Raw genomic sequence first — 19,759 nt, 5'->3', positions numbered from 1 at the left:
ATGTGGGGTTTGGGCCTGAAGTAAAAACATTGACACATAGTTGGTCAAACATCAACAATGAACATTTATTTCTCATTTTTTATTCTGAAAAATGCAGAAAAAAGACAGATGAATTTCCCTTAAAGTGGGAACTACATATCAGGCAGTTCCTGAGGAAAAACAAACAGAAAAAAATGCCTCTGCTCTGATTTCCCATTATTGTTACACATAAAAGTGATGAAAAATATGCATGACCCTCAATACATATAAACCATGGATCCATTACTTTTATGTTACGTATTTACAATATCATCACAAAATAAGTCCTATGACAAGAATCCAAAAAGGAAACAATTTTTAAGTCACATTCAACCAGTCAACTAGCACAGCCTGCTGGTCACATAGTATACTGCAATCCCAGGTTGTCTGCACATACTACAGCATTTTGCCCAGAGCTGGAAAAACATAAAGAAACCTACACAAATGCGGATCTCTTTACACATGGATTAATACAGGGACACTGAAAGAGCAGATGAAATACAATATTTTAGCATGATGAATCACATTATCAAATCTGTCAGTGAATGTTGAGAAGGTGGCTACCAGTTTTTAAGGCTGTAAATAAGAAAATATTTCAAATGTGACAATCTATTAGGTATGTTACTGTGCCTGGTACACACACCAATTATTTCATTCTCGAATCATAAACAGTATGACAATAAGCACTCATTTAACACCAATTTACACAGACTTTTGCTTGACTTTATCATACAACCACCACATTCCGTTGTTGGAATAGTAAATTATACGATGTACATGGAAGACAAATAATTACATGAGTTAACAGATTCAGGTCTGCTGGTTTGCTTGGCACCTTTGACCTTTCGATTTACAATCAGTGTTAGAAGTGATGAGCAGTGGTTACATGATGAACACTACAGACCCCAAGCAGGAGGGATCACATATTCATACTGCAGCTGCTCGGTCACTATCTGCGAGGGTAATTTTAATGGGGCCTGGACCAGAAATTCAGAATATATGTGACAATATCAAGGGACGAAAACATACAAGATAGTCAATAAAAAGAAAAACATTTAACTCACGCTGATCACTAACACAACCAACGAACAGCATGATCAGGCAATAAGAGTTGTACGTACTTTTCTGTGAGGAAAACGAGTTTGCCTTGAAAAGCAAGGGTTAACTTTTGCACAGACAAACTGGGAATATCTAATATCCATAGTGGGTCACAAGGGGGTTTAATACCTTTTGTAATTTTGTTTCTGACAACATAATGTTAAACATCACATGGAAACATAGTTTAATACTGAAGCAACCACATCATCAATACAGCTACAAAGGTGGGTCAGTCTAGCTTGTAAGCTACGTAGTAGCATCTTTCAGATTTAAGAGGTCGAGCATTCAAAATAACTAAGACCCGAACAGGGGTAGAATCATTTCAAATTGTGGGTGTATCAGACAGGAAAAAGAACTGAAAAACTATTTTCTGTCAAGAGAGATATTCTAAGAAGTCATGACAAGACTGTGTTGCAGAAACTTTGCTGTGAAAAAGGAACAGAGGTTACAACAAACCAAAAAAAGATATGATGGTCATGACAAACTACAGGCTTAAGGAATACTGCTAACTACATCAAATCTGACCCACATTGGTAACGCAGGCGATTTGGTTACTTCCAGATTTAATTCTTGGTCTGTCTGCAGTTTTTACAGCCCCAAAAGAGTAAAAAAAACATGAATCTTCTTGAAAGCATTAAGCTCAGAATTTGCAGCATCAAGCTGCCAAACAACACTAATAAAACAAAAAAAAAATGAAGATGACTTCAGAAGGCAGATTAGAAGTTCATAGTTTATTAAAATTCTATATGGTTCAATCTAAATGAGTATAAAAAAAAACAGTTGAAATCAATGCGAAATTCCTAAGCAAGTGTGAGTGTACAATGTATGATCCAGTGTACTCTACTCATTTCAAGTTTATTACAAGACAGCAATCTTCAACCCTGAAAGCAACTCAGAGAATCATGAGTATATCTCAGAATAAAACAATGAACATGTTGGGTTTTTTGCCTTGCTACCACTACCTGTCCTTTGATAAACCTCTGAGAATAAAGTAGGAAACTGAATGTTCCAAATCTCCAGCGTGGCCCAGCCACCATGAGGTCCGTTAACAAATCAGATAATAAATACAGGCATCCAAATGGGCTACAACAGCAAATATTTTTGAAACTATTTTCCTCATGCATACACACAAGCATACATCTGACTGAGATTATGAGCTTTCTAAACCCTCTTATCTACTCTTAACAGTTACTCTTTACAGTGCAACAGTATGGCAGCAAATGGATAGCAGTGCTTTCATTAAAAAAAAGGAATGGAAAATAAAAAATATATACATTATGGAAAAGCAGTAGTTTCATCTTTTGGTCCTATGTCCATTACAGACAGAACTGCTTTTTGAAAATGCTTTCTCATATCAACAACAGTAGTTTCCATAAGACTGTGTAGGGCTGCGGGAGGAAAAAGGGGAACAAATGTTAGATTCTCACCTTCCACTGATATTTGATGTCACGTAACATTATCATCAAATCTGAGCCTATATTGTTGAAGTTTTGGGGAGGGTTGGTAAAGGTGTCACTTTTTGAGAGTGAGCAAATATCAGAATAGCAACTCCAGTGCCTTCAGCTGTCAACCCCCCCCCATAAAACCCCCGACATAGTTGCAGTGAAATTAACCATGGCAACATTCAGTGGCAGTTTTTTTAAAAAAAAAAAAAGACAAGGTGCAACTTTACAGTTAACCAGTTGCTTGTTGCCAGCAAAAAGCAATGCCACTGCCAAAATCAGGCCAATGCTTCAAAACAAAATAACAAAACAAGCAGCGAGAGCAAACTCACAAATGAAATTTAACTGACAGCTGAGTCACTGTCACAAGGGAAACTGAAGTGGCAATCAGCACAACAAAGCTAATCAAGAGGAAAAGGGACATTCATTCCTTCATGGAGGGAGGGGATGGAGTCCACCAATAAAATCCTAAAAATCCTTCTGAAGCACACAAGACAAGCATACATTTAGTTATAGATGTTAACTGTGGAGTATTCATTTCAGTATTGGTGTTCTTTCTCATCACAAACAAAAATGTTAAGGTTGAAACCGTGTTTCTAGTTTCAGCATGGCAGACGGAGGAACTACTTGCTTTCTCTGCAAATGACCATACATACTGCGGGTTGTTGTGTTTTCTGCGAAAGCTGTGCTGCTGTATTAAATTTTGCAAAAGATTACATTTGCATGTTTAGACCATAGTTTTACATATAATCTGTAGGTGACCAAATTTTCCCACAAAAACAAACCCGACCTTTTACCAGTCACAAACCAAGTATGGTAGTTAAACATGTTTCGTCTGTGCGGGTATGGCGTTTGGGTAGTGAAAATTCTGTGGCTGAACATCAGTTCCGCTGAGAGATGAAAAGGGATCTCTCACCTTGTTACAACTGGGAACCTTCAGACCCTCCATGCGCATAGCCCCCTTTAGACTTCATCTGGGCCTGAACAAGGTCCACCTACAAACATCGACGTGTAAATGTTAGCTGATCTGTCTGCGATGCACTACTGGTTGAATATCATGTTAAAATGACAAAACTTACTGATGCCAATCCCAGGCCCATGTCCCCCGAGCCTACATGTGTGGTGTGAACAAAGTTTGTTGGCTCCCCAATCATGGAGCGATCGATTCGCCGCCGCCGTTTCTGAAAACAACCATACATAACATTTTTTTTAACCTAAAGATCACTAATGTTATCATCTTAATCTATTCAAGACAATAGTACTGATGAGTGAGGAGGATGGAGAAGACGAAAACACCGGCTGAAACCAAACCTACTCTAACCTCTCTTGTTTTATTTTGGAAATTTAAGAGGGGGAGCTAAAAGTGAGACAAAGCTTGACATTCACAAATCATTTTATCTTATCTATCAGTAGACAGACTGGCTGACTACTAGAGTGGACGACATTTGGCTTTTCACTGCCAAAACAATAAACCTTATTGAATTTAAGTGTCGTGTCATACATTGGGATGTGGTTAATTGGAGGCCCAGTCACTTTCTCTTTTACAGTAATCTAATAAAAAGAGGATGTAATACATACTTGTCATGTGCAACAAACTACTTAAGCTAAAAAAAAAAAAAAAACAACACTTGGTGAATATTCACTATTTTCACAGCATGCAAAAAAGAGAAGGTGGGCCAGCAAAGTGCATTACACAAAGGAAAACTGCTCTGTTTATTAACCAATATTATATCAAAACTGTAATCAATGCCAACTTAACTTAAATGTTTAAGAAAAAAATTGAGTTAATTACTTTGTGTGCCAAGTTAATCTCATACTCACAGGCTGTGGCTGCTCTGCAATGCAGCAGCTGAAACACACCCAGAACTCAGTCATTCTGAGGCTGATGAAGAAGCCACAGCAGTTTCCTCTCTCAGTGCAGACGTCTCTCTCTGTCTGTCTTCCTGCTCAGCGTCACCAGAGCCACAAACACACGCCGGAAACTGATGACAAACACCAACCTCTGGTTTATCCCTGGTAAACCACTGGAGAACTGTTCTCCTAACACACGGCAGCACACTACTGTCAAGGCACGAAAGATAAAGAACAATTGAAATTACTATTTTTCAGTAAATTGGAAAGTGCCATGAGATAACTTTTGTTGTCATTTGATGCTATAAAATAAACTGAACTGAACTGAGTAAATACTGACAAACTTTGAGAAAGTAGTTATTACTGTCAAGGCTATTCACCTTGTCTGGACTTGTCATGCAATCACAGACTTGGATGAGCAGCCTGTAGACACCTTCTTGAAGTGAAAAGTAGCATCATGTCAACTACACGGTGCAGTTGGATTTAGTAGCTAGTTGGGAGTCTATTGTGCCACTGCTAACGAGCTCAAACCTCGAGGCAGAGGCTTTGCTGTACATAGAACTGCTGTTTCTTACATTGACTATTGTCAAAATTAGCTGTCATTACTCAAATTTATTGTATACACATTAGATATTCTGACTTTCTCACACAGAATAACAAAGTGTACAACATGAAAAATGGAAACTTAAACAGGTTAAACAAAAATATAAGCACCTTGTGGAATACTGTAAGAGTCTTGAAACCTCAAAATTGAAGAAACTGGGTCAGTGTGTACCATGTGGTTCAGTGTGGGATCCTGCACAGTCACGAACTGATCAACACATTTCTCTTCCCTTCTGTAAGTCATCTCGTTTGGTAAACCACAAATCATTTGATTTTAACTATGGACTTTGAAGGTCACTGATCAGCAGATGTATCAACACTGCAGCCTTAATAAGGCATCCATTTTAATCAATACCTCAATGGAGCTGAAATAATCTTGGGGCTTATCATCTTAATGGGACAATCAGGTATATTCAAATAAATTTGGACCGTCATCTGACAACACCACTAAAATGCCTATTCTCTTAGCAACTTAAGAACATTTTATGTTGCACGACTGCTACATATCCTATGTTACAGATGAGAAAATACTGCTATTGGGAGTATATGATCTCCAAATGACTCAAAATGACCCTTACTTTGTATGTGTGTGCTAGTTGGAAGAAACAAACAACAACACCAACAACAACAGAAGAGATGTAATGGGCAGACATTGTCAGGGTATTCTAAAGTTTTGTGTAATCAGTAGTAATAATGAGTAGTAGCAATTTATCATTAACAAAGGCATTGCAGTATGACAATGCAGCCGTACGACCGACAGCATCAGAAAAAGAGGATTAGCTATTATTGCTGTCAGACAGGAGGATCAAATGATTTGCCAAATGCAAAGAGCTCGCTGACGAAGGAGGTTTCCTTTGGTAACTATGGCTGACATCACACATCACTGACATTGAACTGTTACCGTATACCGTGCATACAAATGAGCAGCCAGAGAGTGAGTGGAAGAGGGCTTAAAGTTGATCTTAACGACTGGTGAAATCCTTAAAAGGATTAGATACACTGTCTTTGATCTCAGGACACACGAACATAGTGGGTATTTACAAACAAATTAATGTTATGTAACCAACTTTCGCACCGCTGCGGCAAAGATTTCAAACTCGAACAGCGAGCTGAACAACTGTGTGCAATTCAATGTAGTAAACGATTGCATTTTAGTGTTACAGAATTGATTTAAATCGAATTACTTTAGTAGAGCGGCGTCATTGCCTGCAGGGAACCAGCGTTAGCATTATCAGCTGCTAAAGGGTTAGCTTCTAAGCTAAGTCTCACTAGCGAGCCAGGTCCCTGTTTTTTTCCCACTGACAGCTAGCTAACCAGGCTAACATAGCCCGTTTTCGAAAGTGTGACTTCAGTGCTTACTAAAAACGATATCTAAGACAAATTTTAGGTTCAATGAATCGTTTGTCGGATATTTTGTAAAATTGCTTCCAAGAGTTATTATAATTTTAAGTGAATAAACTTACCAGATGGCGGCCCGTTTACCGGAGTAAAAGCGAACGTCCGACTGAACGATACAAGAATGCAAAAAAACCAGGAACTCAGCTCGCTGATTACGTCTCACAACTTCCGATATAGCGTGTGACTGCTTCCGTGTTGACCCACGTTTTCGCGTTTCTCGCATGAGATAAAACTGTATGTAACTGTAAGTCGTTTTAAAATAACTCAAGATGAGGCCGTTAACAGACGAAGAGACGAAAACTATGTTTGAGAAGTTGTCGAAATAGTAAGTACACTCAGACGACACTTTGCTCTCCTACTAAGATTTAAATGATACCAAACATGTTAGCATAGCTGTTAGCTTCTCTGTGAGCCATGTCTCTTCTCCCGCAACAGCATCGGTGAAAACATAAAACTTCTCGTGGACCGACCGGACGGTACCTACTGCTTCAGGCTACACAATGACCGTGTATACTACATGAGGTAATCCAGGATAAATTAACATACATTATTTGTTAGCTGTCAATACGTCCACATGGAGACACTAATGTATAATTCTTTTCTGTCTACAGTGAGAAAATTCTTAAATTGGCCACAAACATTTCCCGGGACAAGCTCGTATCAGTGGGAACCTGTTTTGGAAAGTTCACAAAAACCAATAAGTTCCGCCTGCACATCACAGCTCTGGATTTTCTGGCGCCTTATGCTAAGGTGACTATGAGTGCATCTCATTTCTGTGTCTTTGCTTCCTTTCCTCTTTCCTTAGTGTCTACCGGTGGAGTTTGAAGTAAGATACATCGAGGACAGCAGGGGAAACGAAGCAATTCAAATACTTATTTAAGTGACATGTCCTTTTCTCTGGTGTCTCAGTTTGAGTTGATGTCACAGAGTCTGAAAAGCTTACAGGAGCAGAGTACTGTGATGCAGAGATCAAAAGCAGCTAATGTTATGCCCATTGTTAGTGGCATACCACTTGAAAGCAGGAGGTTGCAGTGGCAGATACCACTCCTCACGCAGTGTAAAGTCTGTGTATCATGACATACTTGTGGGTTACCACCGCCAAATGTGCAACACTGGCCATTAATGTGTAATAGATGCCAGTTACGTTAATTGCATCAGAATGGCCCAGTTTATTTTCAGTATCAATAAAAAATTGTCTGTCAGTGGAACACAACAGTACTGTGCTATTAAGCATAACATTATTACACAAGGCATATATGCCAGTAAGAACCTGTGTATGCACATAGCAGCTTATGTACAGGCCTTTATCACAGCAGACATTTTGACTATGATAGTTAGAACAAGCATAGGTGTTACTAATAACATTAACAAAGGCTACTTTATATTTAAGAGTCCCAGTAAGTCATGACAGTCAGAATTGAGAAGGTATAACTGAACTAACTAAAACTCAGAGACGCTTTCAATATCGAACATTGACTGAGTCTGTGTTTTACTGAGCAATCAGATACGTTCCCTGATGTTTATACAGTCAGTCTCTACAGTCCATTTACCCAGCCAATAACCACAGGAGGTTATTAATTATATGAACATTTTTTGAAGCTGTCCAAACTTTGATGGGTTATTAGAGTAAGTTAAAATGCTAAAAAAAAAAAAAAAAAACCTTTTACATTTGGAATGGTATAATATGAAAGAACATCCTGCTGCATTGCATTTGCACCAGTGATACCCTGGAATTTCAATTTGTGTCATTTTGGTCGTCTTAATCAAATAGCAAACATTTGATATTATCGGTGTGGATAATCACTGGGCAGTAGCTGTTTGTGCACACGTGTCCCATTTTCATTCTGTTTTTTTTTTTTTTTTTTTTAAATTGTTAGAACATTTCATCTCTGCCTTTGAGGTTAAGTTGGGGATGCTCATGCATGTATGAGTAACTTGAAGCTTTTCTCTCATGCCATCAGTTCAAGGTGTGGGTGAAACCTGGAGCAGAGCAGTCTTTCCTGTATGGGAATCATGTGCTAAAATCTGGACTTGGGAGAATCACTGAGAACACTATGCAGTACCAGGGAGTTGTGGTCTACTCCATGGCTGATGTGCCCCTGGTAAGTTTTATAGCAATGATGCTGCATTGAGTATGAGGTTGAGTATGTATTGACAAATGCTTATGTTCCTGCTGTGGCCACTCATGCTGAAAATTCACATGCTTCAGTGCTGTAGTCTCGCCCTCAGTTGTGTTTTCACAGTTCCTGAATTGAACGTATCCAAGCGTTTCAATGTTGTCCTTTGTACAGTGACAATAAAGACATGCTATTCTATATTGTAAGGTACAAAAAAGTCAGTATTTGCTTGAATAATGTGTTTCACTTATGAACACACAGTAAACTTTGTTCTGTCCTTGTTTACTGAGGGGATTTTTGAAATTTTCTTTTTTCTCAGGGATTTGGTGTGGCAGCTAAATCCACCCAGGAATGTCGGCGAGTGGATCCCATGTCCATTGTAGTGTTCCACCAGGCTGATGTGGGAGAGTTCATTAGGAATGAAGACACATTAACATAAAAGATGCATCAACAACTGGACTGTTAAAAGCCGTTTCTAAACTCATTTCATACTCTGTAACATTCACTGAAATTCACACCCAGAACAGCTGCTGTTTATTTTAACAGAAGTGGTTGGATCCAAGTGTCTGGTTCAAGGGCACCTTAACAGCAAATGTTACAGTGTTGGTCCATATTTCCAGTTTACAGTCTGGGGACTGAAACAAAGATGTCTCTTGACTCATCCTGGGATATGGCAAATGTACTGTCCACTGGATTCCCTTGTCACAGAGCCTCCTGATACTTCACTTTGGCTGTAAAATCTTATCAAACTGCAGGGAAATGCTTTCCCATGTTTCTCTTTTGCAAAAGTCAGCTTTTAAATAAATCCACAATGCTTTTTGTAGAAGAGTCTTTGTGAGCTCTTTATTGTATACAGGGCTGAAATGAACACGCATCTCAGACACCGTTGCAGCTCTTCTAATAAAGAGACAGCTACTCTTGCAAACTGAACCATTAAAATTTATTGAACTAGAAAAGTATGAACTCAAACTGTACAATAGCTTCATTAAACATGATTAAAGGGTAACAGGTATGTTTCAACATGAACATACTTTTCTGTGTTTGTGTCTAAGTAACTAATGGAGGCAAGAATTTTTGAAATTGGTCCAGTAAGAAGGAGAGCTGCAGCTGGCAGCAACGAAACAGGTTGCAAAGTAATCCCTGTGGGCAACTGTGTACCGCATGGAAAAGAAGCCAACAGAGACCTTTCTTAAACAGTAAAATCATTTGTTTCACCACAAACAGCTCTTATAATACACTCCTCAAAGCCAACAGGCTCCATTTAAAGAAAACGTAACTTTATCTTTGTAAAACACAGTTCGTGCAAACTCCATAGTAACCAAAACTTAAAATGTTTTTGTTAGTCCGTGTACTCTTCCAACAATCACCAACTCTGGTATGGTTGATTCATCAAGTTAGATGTAAAAATATTTACAGTTTCCCACTGCTCCCTTACTGAGACCCATCTGCCATCCCATATTTTCACATCCAACTATGTATCAAGGGTTTACTTCAACCAAACCAGAGTTGAAAATTGTTGGAACAGTGGAAAGATGAACGAAAGTTGTTTTAGTGTGCTGTTTCTGGATAAACAAAAGATCTTTCTGTATAACAAAAATATGTATCTCTGTAGGGATCTTTTCCATAATGTCAGACACTTAAAATAATCATCTGAGCCTGTCTGAGGGAAATAGAAGCACTTGCTTTGAAGGATTACTTTGAAGCTGGCTGCAGCACTCTCAATACTAGACCAATTTAAAAAAAAAAAATTGTCTGGTCTGTAATTCATCACTTAGAGACAAAAATAGGAAAATATGGGAATGCTGACAAACATCCAAGGTACCCTTGAATTCAGAAAAGGGAAGAAAAAGACTGGATTGCAATGGACAAGATGCATACTCCTCTGAAAACAATAAAATGCCTGTGAGGAATTAAGAAGAATCAAGTCCTTTTGATATTCTTTCAGACCATATTTAACTTTTTCATGGTCCTCCATCTATCTTTAAGGTTGACATTTGTTCGATCATTGAAGGAGTAGTATGACTTTATCTTACTCCAGTTGCCCTCTCCAAATTTTTTCACTCCTTCTTTCAACTTCTGTGACTCCGTCTCGGTCCACTTCTGCAACACAGCAAACAACAGGAACATGAGGATTGTCACTGAATATTCCCTCAATCTAACTTGTGAATTTGGTCAACTCTAAAGACAAGTGCCTGCATGTAATGCACCCCAAAAGATTTGATACCTCAGTTTTGAGTCTTACACAACAATTCTTGTTTATAAATACCTTCTTCCTGATTCCTGAGTTTGAAATGGTGCTGTCATTGTGCAATCCTCCTAAAAACAAACAAAAACAAACAACAACAAAAACAGATATTACTGCATGAACAAAAACTGCCCAGCTAGCACAGGATTAATTCAAAACAGATATTAGATGAAATATTACCGCTATTCTTTCTAGAGGTGAAATATGACTCTTCATCACTCCATGTATCCTTACTCTCTGTTGCATTATTGAACAGCTGTTTCCTGTGAACAAGAGCAAAGTTTCTTTTCATATTTCATTACAGTAATTCATAAATAGCTAGGAAAGCATAAAAGAGCTGCATTTACTGCAATACTGCAATAAAACCATAGCGATATGTATAGCCGATAGACACTTCATCGACAACAAAAGGAAAATTGTTCAATAGAAAGTTTGATAGTTTAACTTATACATTAAAATGAAAGTTTGGTTGTATGAATACACAACAAGGAGACATGGAGACTGGGGAGAGAAAATGATTGCAGGTAGTGAGGAATTGTAGATTAAATAAAAAAAAAAAAAAGGACAGGTCAGTTCGCCAGTATGGCTGTTGTTTTTTAAAGTCTGACCAACATCAGAAAACCGTTATGCGTAAGCTGTGCAAGAAAACTGTCCCAACCAAGAGCGGCAATACAACAAACTTGTACAATCATTTGAGCCGCTTCCACCCGTTGGAGCATGCAACATGTCGTCAGCCACAACCTGCATCGGCTTCATCTGCTCGTGCGACTACATGAACAACCCACAAACAGTCGACGATGGAAAGGTGCTCAACAGCAGCACTGTGTGAGAAAACATCCACACGGTACAAGGACATTATCTACGCTGTATCATACTACGTTGCTAGTCCCAGGCTTGAGGGACAGTGCAGGGAATCAAAATAAAGTGGTTAAATTCAACCCATCTCTCCTGGTCTTTATTAAAAATAGGTCATTAAAAATGATCAATAACTATTGATATCGACTAGTATGAAATATTCTATTGTGATTTTTTTTTACCATATTGTTCAGCCCTATGTGTAATTGCTGTGAGATTCTTAGACACCAAAATAGTGTGAGGACAGCAAATACACACACAATAAAATGTGACATGAATTATCTTCTAGACCGTGTGAACTTTGAATTGTGTGAATTTTCCATTCCAGTAGGTGCATGTTCTACTAGAATTCATTTACAACACATGAGTCAATCCATTCTTGGCTAAAGCTGCATAATCTTCACTAACCATTTTGAATTAGAAGGGCCTTTGTCTCCAGCAGAGCCCTTGTCAGGAGTGGAACTCGTCTGAGGGATAGGGTGAAGAGGGAGCGGATTGGCTGAACTGTCCAATGAAGAATCTGTGACACAGACTTCTTCTGTATTGCATGGATCTCTACAGAAATACATGAAATGAATGAATTGTTAGTCCTTGAATCGTAAATTGGCACAGTAACATCAAATGAACTTTGCATTTGGACTTGCCTGCTGTGGGGATCGCTGCCCAGCTGTTTACAAGGTTTCTGCACTGGGGTTTTGCAGGGAGCCTCTGACTTCTGTTTTTCTTCTTCACTATCTGATGACACCTGCTTTGTCTTAGTGCACTTTCTGCATGACAAGAGTTGAGACTCAGAGTCGAACATCTTCCAGAAAAGGACAACTTTGTTTTGACTAAATTTGTGGTTTTCTCCTTCCTGTCAAATTCAATGGCCATGTTTTGCTCTCTATATATACCTTAATGCTTTTGCTGCTCTTGTGCGATCCTTTGGGAAAAACAAAGACACATTACCACATGAACAATTAAAAGCAGCAATAATTAGAAGCATATATTCCATTTGTTTCATTTCATTTTATTACCACTATTCTTTCTGAAGGTGAAATACGACCCCTCTTGCTGTGAGGATCATTGGTCAGTTGTTTATCAGGTTTCTGCACCGGTGTTTTGCAGGGGACCACTGACTCCTGTGGTTCAACTCCACTGCCTGACGACGACTGCCTCGACTTAGAGTTTCTGCATGATGAGAGCTGAGTCAATCCAGCATTGTTTTAAAAGCAGGGCTAGTGCAGCTACATAGCATAGAGCTGAAGATGAGCCTTTCAGAGTGGACAGACCAGTACTCAATGCAGTTCAAACATGACTGAGTATTAACAAAAGTAATTTAAAAAAAAAAGGAACATCAAGATAAGACAGGCCTTTATTAGTCCTGCACTGAGAAAATTCACAATAAAGGAAGTCTACTTATCAGTAAGTGACAGAGGCAAAATGCTTGCTCTATTTGTTGTTTAAGTCTCAAAGCCTGAGTTCAGTCAGTCTACAACACTCATGAGTATGAGTAGTTCTACTACCCAGTGTGGGGAAATTTTGCAGTAGGCCTGCATGAAATGAAGAAAATCGGGTCCTAACTGACCTAAGTAGTTACAAGACAGAGACAATGCTATTCTGCGGTCTCAGTAACACAGCTTACCATTAAAGCATGGTATGAACACAAATGACAGCAGCCTTATGTGCACTGATACCGTACTTTTGGACTTACCTGCTGACTGACACACAAGTCTTCCTGTTGGCCACAGAGTCAGGGCGCTCCTCATCACTGTCTGCCGACAAGTCTGCCATATTAGTCGAGACTCTGCGTAAAAAAGCCAGCAGTTTCAGTGGTGTGCACTGGCTGGGCAATACTGAACCACAAGCAGCTGACCCATAATGAAATCTGCTACACAAGGGCTAGTGTAAAATACTTTATGCCTGTAAGGATGTTATAGCCTGTTTATAAATTACTGATTAACTCTCATGCTTGACCTGAAAGTGCCTGTGTGGTATGAAGCAGCTGAGCAACATATATTTATTATTTATTTCTAATGCCGGTTTTTAAAGAATCTGTGAAATCTGAAAGTTTACAAGCAAAAATATATTTACTTGCTGCAAAGTTTTCTGGCTCGTCTGGGGTATTTCCGTGTGGGCATGGCAATCTCATTGTCCATCACTGGGTTCTGCAGGTCTTTTTTAGTGTGTATAGCTGGTGACTGTGGTGGTTCTTCTGTTCTCACTTCAGTCTCCAGTTCCTGTGAAACCGCCGTGCACTGTGAGCTGCCCTGGCTGTCCGGTTCGACCACCAATCGCGCCACAGTGTAAAGCCGCCTTTTCCTTGTCACTGAGGGTGTCTTTGAGCGTGAACCTCCCTGTGCTTGAGGATCAGCATCCATTTGTCGCGGCTGGTCTGCTGGGGAAGCCTCCATGGGGCTGCCCGAGTCTCTCTGAAATAACCCATCCTGCTCGGAGTCCTTGTTGGTACCTTTCGTGGGTGTGGGTGAGAGGTGCAGAGAAAGCTCTTTTGATGCCAGCTCATCTCTCTTCATTTCTTCATCCAGCAGAACAAATGTTTTCTCATCAGAACCTGGACACAAATCTCTGTAGGCCACCGCAAGCCTGGACTTCGAGATAGTTGTACGTTTACTGGAATATAGAGACAAGGGGAAGAGATCAGGGTATTTAGACCAAAAATTAGAACAGAACAGAAAAGGTTCCCATAAAGTTGTACTGGAAACATTCCAGCTTAAAGACAAATTGGATATTGTGTGGTCCAACAATAAATAAGGTTGAAAATGTGTCACATTATGTTCCATGACTTAAAATAAATCATACTACTTTGTAAATGTTGTACTTCAACAGCGATGATGAGCTTGTTTGCAGACAGAGCCTACCATTGTGCAAACTTGACGTTGGTGTTTATTTGTGGAACAGAAGACGGCCCAGGTTCGTCCTGCTCATCAGGACCAGCTGCATTGTCATCTGGTTCCCTAAGTCTTTTATCAATACACATTTTTGCTGCCTGTTTCATATAGAAAAATCAGAAACACAAAATAAAATACTAAGACACATACTTACAAATACCACCAAATCAACAGTGCTCTATCTGTGTATTGTTTGAGTTAAAGTCATCACCAGCAAGGCTTTCTTATCAAATATGCTCCCAAAAACCTTTTGTTGCAAGCAGAAATTTGGCACTGTTAGCAAATCAGCTTCGAAGGGTAAGAAAAAAATCTGAAATCCAGATTTGCAATATAGAATTCATGCATATTTGCAGCCTCAACAACATAAAGAAAACTGAAGAAATGATTGCTTCAAATCAATTAGCCTTTTCTTGCACATACATACTGCAGCAATACATAGCAACACACCTTGTGGAGAAAGGGAACACTGACTGGGCAGAGCTTCTCGCAAAAGGCCAACATCTCCACCTTGAACTGTTGAAAGTTGATTTGATCAATGACTTCATGCTTTTTACTCTTCCTTCTGATGAGTCCCATGAATATAGCTTTCTACAAACAGACATTCAGAAATGTGAAACACTTGGCATACACTCACACACAAAAATTAAGACAAATATGCTTAAATTTATTAACAGACTGAACAATGTTTTTTCAGTGTAATTTTCAAAATGAAGATTCAAACTGAAAGTGATTTAATGCAATATGACAAATTAAGCCCTGACGTTGTATGCTAAAAAAAAAACAAAACAAAAAAAACGTTTAACTATGACTACAAGAGAGGGATGCTAGAGTGGAAACTCAAACAACACAAGGAAGGTATGGAGGATGAGGATGAGGATCCATCAGCCATCAGGTAACTGAAGGGACCAGAATAAGACCAGCAAGCTAAAGCAGCTCTTCAGGAGTCTGCTGCCCACCAATCTACTAACTCCTCTAACTCCACATTGCTGCTTATGCTGATGGCTCTCATATTTCACATAGTTTGTAGCAGCTGTTAACAAATAACAAGGTTCTGCAGCACGTCTACCAATTCCTAAATGCTCTAACAATATTACAGTTGCACTTCTTAATTTTAAATGAGCTTCTGCATCATTGCTGCTATGTACCAAGAGACAGGGCCAAATGCAACAAAGATGATGGAATATGATGCAGAATGTTTACAATTAAAAGAAACAATTACAAGATAAATTGTAGAAATACAGCATTCCTTTGTTTCACTTAGCATTTTACTTACAACGCTAGTTCCAAAAAATGTAGGAGACTATATTGATGTTCACTTACATTTCAGGTAGGAGCTTTCGCTCAAGAACAAGTGTTGCTGGACAGAGGGGCACAAAAAGTTTTTTGACTGTTGCATTAGTTGCTAACTCACCTTGCCAACCATTGGTTTGGGAAAGTGTTTCTTGAGCACCTCTTCTGCTTTGTCAAATTCATTGTTCCTAATGAAAATCATCACAATCTAAACACAGATACAAAAAAAATGTTAAATAAAGTCTACTGAAACTTTAAAGCAAGCATCTATAAACGAGCTTAGGCTCTTCCTTTATGAGGCACGAGGATGGTGCAAGGTGATTCATTCTTCCTTGACTGGACAACTTGAGGTGTACATGCCCCAATATGCATCACACTTTAAATGTGTACCTTTTGATTTAACAAAGGTATTTGTAAACCCTTAATCAGCAGACCACCATAAGTAATAATACTAAAACATACCATCTCTTTAAGTGCTGTGCACACATTCTCGAAATCCTGCTGTGGAATGCTGAATTCCTGGTTGATGTGCTCCAGCAAAATCATAGCTGATTCCAGAGGACTTATCTGGTCAGACTCAAATGACACATCTGCAGGAAAAGATAAAACATCATTCATTGTAGTGTTTGGGTCACACATGATCTTAGGATTGGATCATGCTCAACCGCTGATTTAAAGGGAAAGTTTTTTTTTTAAAGTTGGAGTGTAAAGATGTGAACATCAGGCATGTGTTTTAAATCTATGTAAAAAAATACAGGGCTGTGGTGGTTGTACTAAGCTGGAATTTCATTTTGGTGTATTTTGCATGAAACAACTTTAAATGGGTCTTCCGAAACTTACAGTGATGTCACAGAGACTACATTCATGTTTTTATACAGTAAGTATATCTTTAAACCGTTTAAACTGTACACATAGATGTGGCTAAATTTAATCCAAAGCAATTCACAATGCTGTCAAAGCTACTGAGTTGCACCATGATAAATACACCATGTTGATCTTACCAAGGCTTTCACCCTCATTTATCCGGGAGAGGAACTGCAATACTCGAATCTTAATTTGCGTGGCATCAGTGACCTCAAGAGGACGAACCAAGACACCTGTAACATGACAATGAATGAGTCATTTCTCCTACAAATACAGTTAGTTCTTAAAATAAATAAATAATTCAAACTCATAACACCTTCAGGCTCTGTGGTTTTCTCCAAATAATGCATTCACCCTCTAACACTCAGTAAAGACACCGCAAATCAAATTGTTATAGGAATCAAATGAGCAAAACAAATTGATACTTAATTGCCGTTGATATCATTTAACATTTCAGCATTCAAAAACATTTTCACATAAACAAATGAAAAGCTATGCTTAAAAACACATCAGTAAGGAAAAACAATTTCCATTCACTCATCTAAGTGACACAAAGGTGACAAACGACAATACAGTGACGACACAGTCCAGGGAATGAGGTAAAGCTAGCTAACTTGTCTGTAGCAGAACACACTAGGGGCGGACTGATTAATCGACGCTAATAGGCATTCAACAAACTATTGGTAACAGCTGCCATGGCTACCAGTCTTCACCAGTGAACTTCTAAAATTAAATTACTGACTTTGATGGAAAAAAAGCCAACATTTTTCGGTTAATTTGATCAGCTCCAGATTTATTTATTAATTACAATAAAGAGATAGATATCCAGTCCCAGGTTTTATATTACTTTAAGTGTGATTTTCAGTGATATAAAAGTATTTAGATATTTATTCATTTGAATCAGATGATCCGCTCAACTGTTATCCAATTTCAAATTCAAGTAAAAAAAAAATGTACGTCAAAGAGTGCTTTTCTGACAGTGTCTATTCTTTGGTTAACGCGGGGATAGTGTCGATATCGATTCGCTAAAAGGCGTTTGAAAATCCATTCGCGGAAAATAATACTGTTAACTCGGTCGGTGATGAGCATGAAGCACACTTCAAACGTTGCCAGTAAGATATTGCGGTTTTGGTAACTGCAGTTGGCATGCAGTTAATAAGCAGCCAGGTAACTCCAGAGTGGGTAGGACACAATGAGCTAGCTAAACAGCGTACCTTGGCCGGGAAAGTGAAAAAACTGGGAGGCAGTTTGTTACTTACTGTCAAGCACATGTCTAATGCCCAAGAAGTCCGCGTATTGCTCCTTCTGAAACAACTCTAGCGCCAAAGAAAAGTAAAAATCCGTTAACCAGCGGTTAACTATAGGTTCGACATCACTTTGACGGCTGTTTACAATCTCCTTTGCCGCCATATTTACATCATGTCTTCTGATATTCACTCTACGTCCATAGAAGTAGCAGGCAGTTAACGACGCCTCAGACCCACCCCTCCCCTGCCTATGATTGGCTGTCTAACCCTTACGCTATCCAACAAAACCAACGAAAGTAACGAACACTAACCAATCAGAGGTATAGTAAGAGGGAGAAAAAAACCTCAGGGGGAAGACAAGGCAGTGGGTATGGGTTTTGAGTATCCCGGTTAAAGCGCCACAGGAGAAACAGTTCAAAAGTGGGGAATATAAACAAATAATGTTTGGATTTGGATCAGCGCTGAAATGAAGCACAGCAACGACTTGCCAATACAGCTGAAGAGGACCGAATTTGAACAAGGATTTGGAAAGAATCCTGCCTGACAGGCTTTGGTAAAGGAGAAAAACTCAGCATAAATCAGTTCTTCTTTTCTGAGTTCAATAGTCGATCTCACGCCAGCAGAAAACAGTACCCCGCCACCCACTGGAGAGAAGAGACTATTGTTTTGCTTTATTCACCATGCAGTCAACCCATTCTATGGAAAGCCTGTCCACTTCCCATTAATGCCATTGGACCGAAATAATAAATAAAACTTGGTGCTTGATTGATGTATGAAACCAAAATGACGAATGCCTTGAACTGGCGCATGCCGCCACCAATTCTTTTACAAACGTATTTACCCAAAGAAACACTAAAATAGGCAGAACTCCCAAAATGCGACTTTTATGGTGCAATTTCTTTTCTGCTAATTTTCTTTCTGTTTTCGGTATGAGCAGTGGAGACAATAGATACAGTTTTATTAGAGAAAAATTTCGTGGCTTTTTTGTAATAAAATACCTTTTTCTATTGTTATTTAAGCATTTTCGGTATACGTGCCACCTTATTGCATTCGCATTTGTTTTAACCACGCTTCAAACGTCTGCTGTAGGGAAATGCATAAAGACTACAATGCACAAACCGAAAACATATTATTGTGGTTATATTCACGGAATGATAATTTAAGTTGGCCTACCGTAAGGTAATGCTGCTATTTTATAGACAAAATCATCTGCCCTGTAAGAAAAAAAGAACGAGCATCAGTAGCCTATTTTTTTCGTTTTTATATATTTGATATATATTATGATGTATAATCAATACTTTATTTGAAAAAACTAACTTAAAATCTGGGCGTTTTTGTCTAGAAGTAGGTGTAAATAATTATTTTAGCCACTTAGTTCCATTCACTCCCATTCATTGAGGACTATCTCGCGAGTGCCCCCTAGGGGAACTGCAGTCAACTTTCAGTACTGTGGGTTTAAATAGGGAGTGGACAGGCTGTCCTTCAAAAGGCTGTGATTTCACTAAAGAAAAGCTGCGAAAAAAATATAGACTAACTCGTGAGCGCCCCCTACATAATTGGAAGTTCTGAGAGTGGGAGTTCTCATCCTATCAGAAATTCTTTGCCATGCATTTCCCATTTGCGATATCCTTGTATTATGTTATAGCATTACACATATCTGGCAAGGTTTTAGTTTTTAGCAAGTTTAATCACCACTATGAACTCGGCACACCCTCATACTGCTGTAATATCCTCATACACGCATCCTATTTTCTCATTTTCATTTTAATGTTCCAGTACTGTCACTTCTGTTTACATTTCTGCACACTTTTTGTGATATTACACATCTCCCAGTCAACCCCAG

General features: G+C 38.9%; 3 protein-coding genes across 4 annotated transcripts; 1 reads left to right on the top strand and 2 right to left on the bottom strand.

Moving 5' to 3' along the window:
- Positions 1-40: 40 nt before the first annotated feature.
- On the bottom strand, positions 41-6,614 carry cdc42se2 (CDC42 small effector 2). Of its 2 annotated transcripts, none has more exons than XM_046383323.1 (5): positions 6,476-6,614; positions 4,380-4,619; positions 3,638-3,739; positions 3,475-3,553; positions 41-2,504 (listed from the first exon to the last, which is right to left on the bottom strand). In XM_046383323.1, the coding sequence occupies exons 2-4, from the start codon at positions 4,431-4,433 to the stop codon at positions 3,479-3,481; spliced, it is 231 nt and encodes a 76-aa protein (XP_046239279.1). In that variant the 5' UTR covers positions 4,434-4,619; positions 6,476-6,614; the 3' UTR covers positions 41-2,504; positions 3,475-3,478. The 2 variants fall into 2 exon arrangements, with proteins under 2 accessions (XP_046239279.1, XP_046239288.1); XM_046383332.1 differs by having other exon boundaries at positions 4,380-4,540; positions 6,476-6,607.
- Positions 6,593-9,355, top strand: nip7 (NIP7 nucleolar pre-rRNA processing protein). Its single transcript, XM_046383310.1, has 5 exons — positions 6,593-6,735; positions 6,846-6,932; positions 7,022-7,160; positions 8,372-8,512; positions 8,847-9,355. The coding sequence occupies exons 1-5, from the start codon at positions 6,680-6,682 to the stop codon at positions 8,964-8,966; spliced, it is 543 nt and encodes a 180-aa protein (XP_046239266.1). The 5' UTR covers positions 6,593-6,679; the 3' UTR covers positions 8,967-9,355.
- An 88-nt stretch (positions 9,356-9,443) lies between these two features.
- On the bottom strand, positions 9,444-18,161 carry terfa (telomeric repeat binding factor a). The gene is made up of 15 exons (XM_046383297.1): positions 17,929-18,161; positions 16,807-16,902; positions 16,268-16,395; positions 15,927-16,013; positions 14,963-15,103; positions 14,486-14,613; positions 13,701-14,237; positions 13,321-13,413; positions 12,644-12,797; positions 12,521-12,549; positions 12,272-12,394; positions 12,036-12,182; positions 10,953-11,035; positions 10,794-10,843; positions 9,444-10,627 (listed from the first exon to the last, which is right to left on the bottom strand). The coding sequence occupies exons 1-15, from the start codon at positions 18,077-18,079 to the stop codon at positions 10,469-10,471; spliced, it is 2,106 nt and encodes a 701-aa protein (XP_046239253.1). The 5' UTR covers positions 18,080-18,161; the 3' UTR covers positions 9,444-10,468.
- Positions 18,162-19,759: the final 1,598 nt, after the last annotated feature.

This window comes from Scatophagus argus, chromosome 1 (genome assembly GCF_020382885.2).
Source record: "Scatophagus argus isolate fScaArg1 chromosome 1, fScaArg1.pri, whole genome shotgun sequence".
Classification (NCBI taxonomy): Eukaryota; Metazoa; Chordata; class Actinopteri; family Scatophagidae; genus Scatophagus; species Scatophagus argus.
This window is presented reverse-complemented; position numbering and strand designations above follow the sequence as displayed.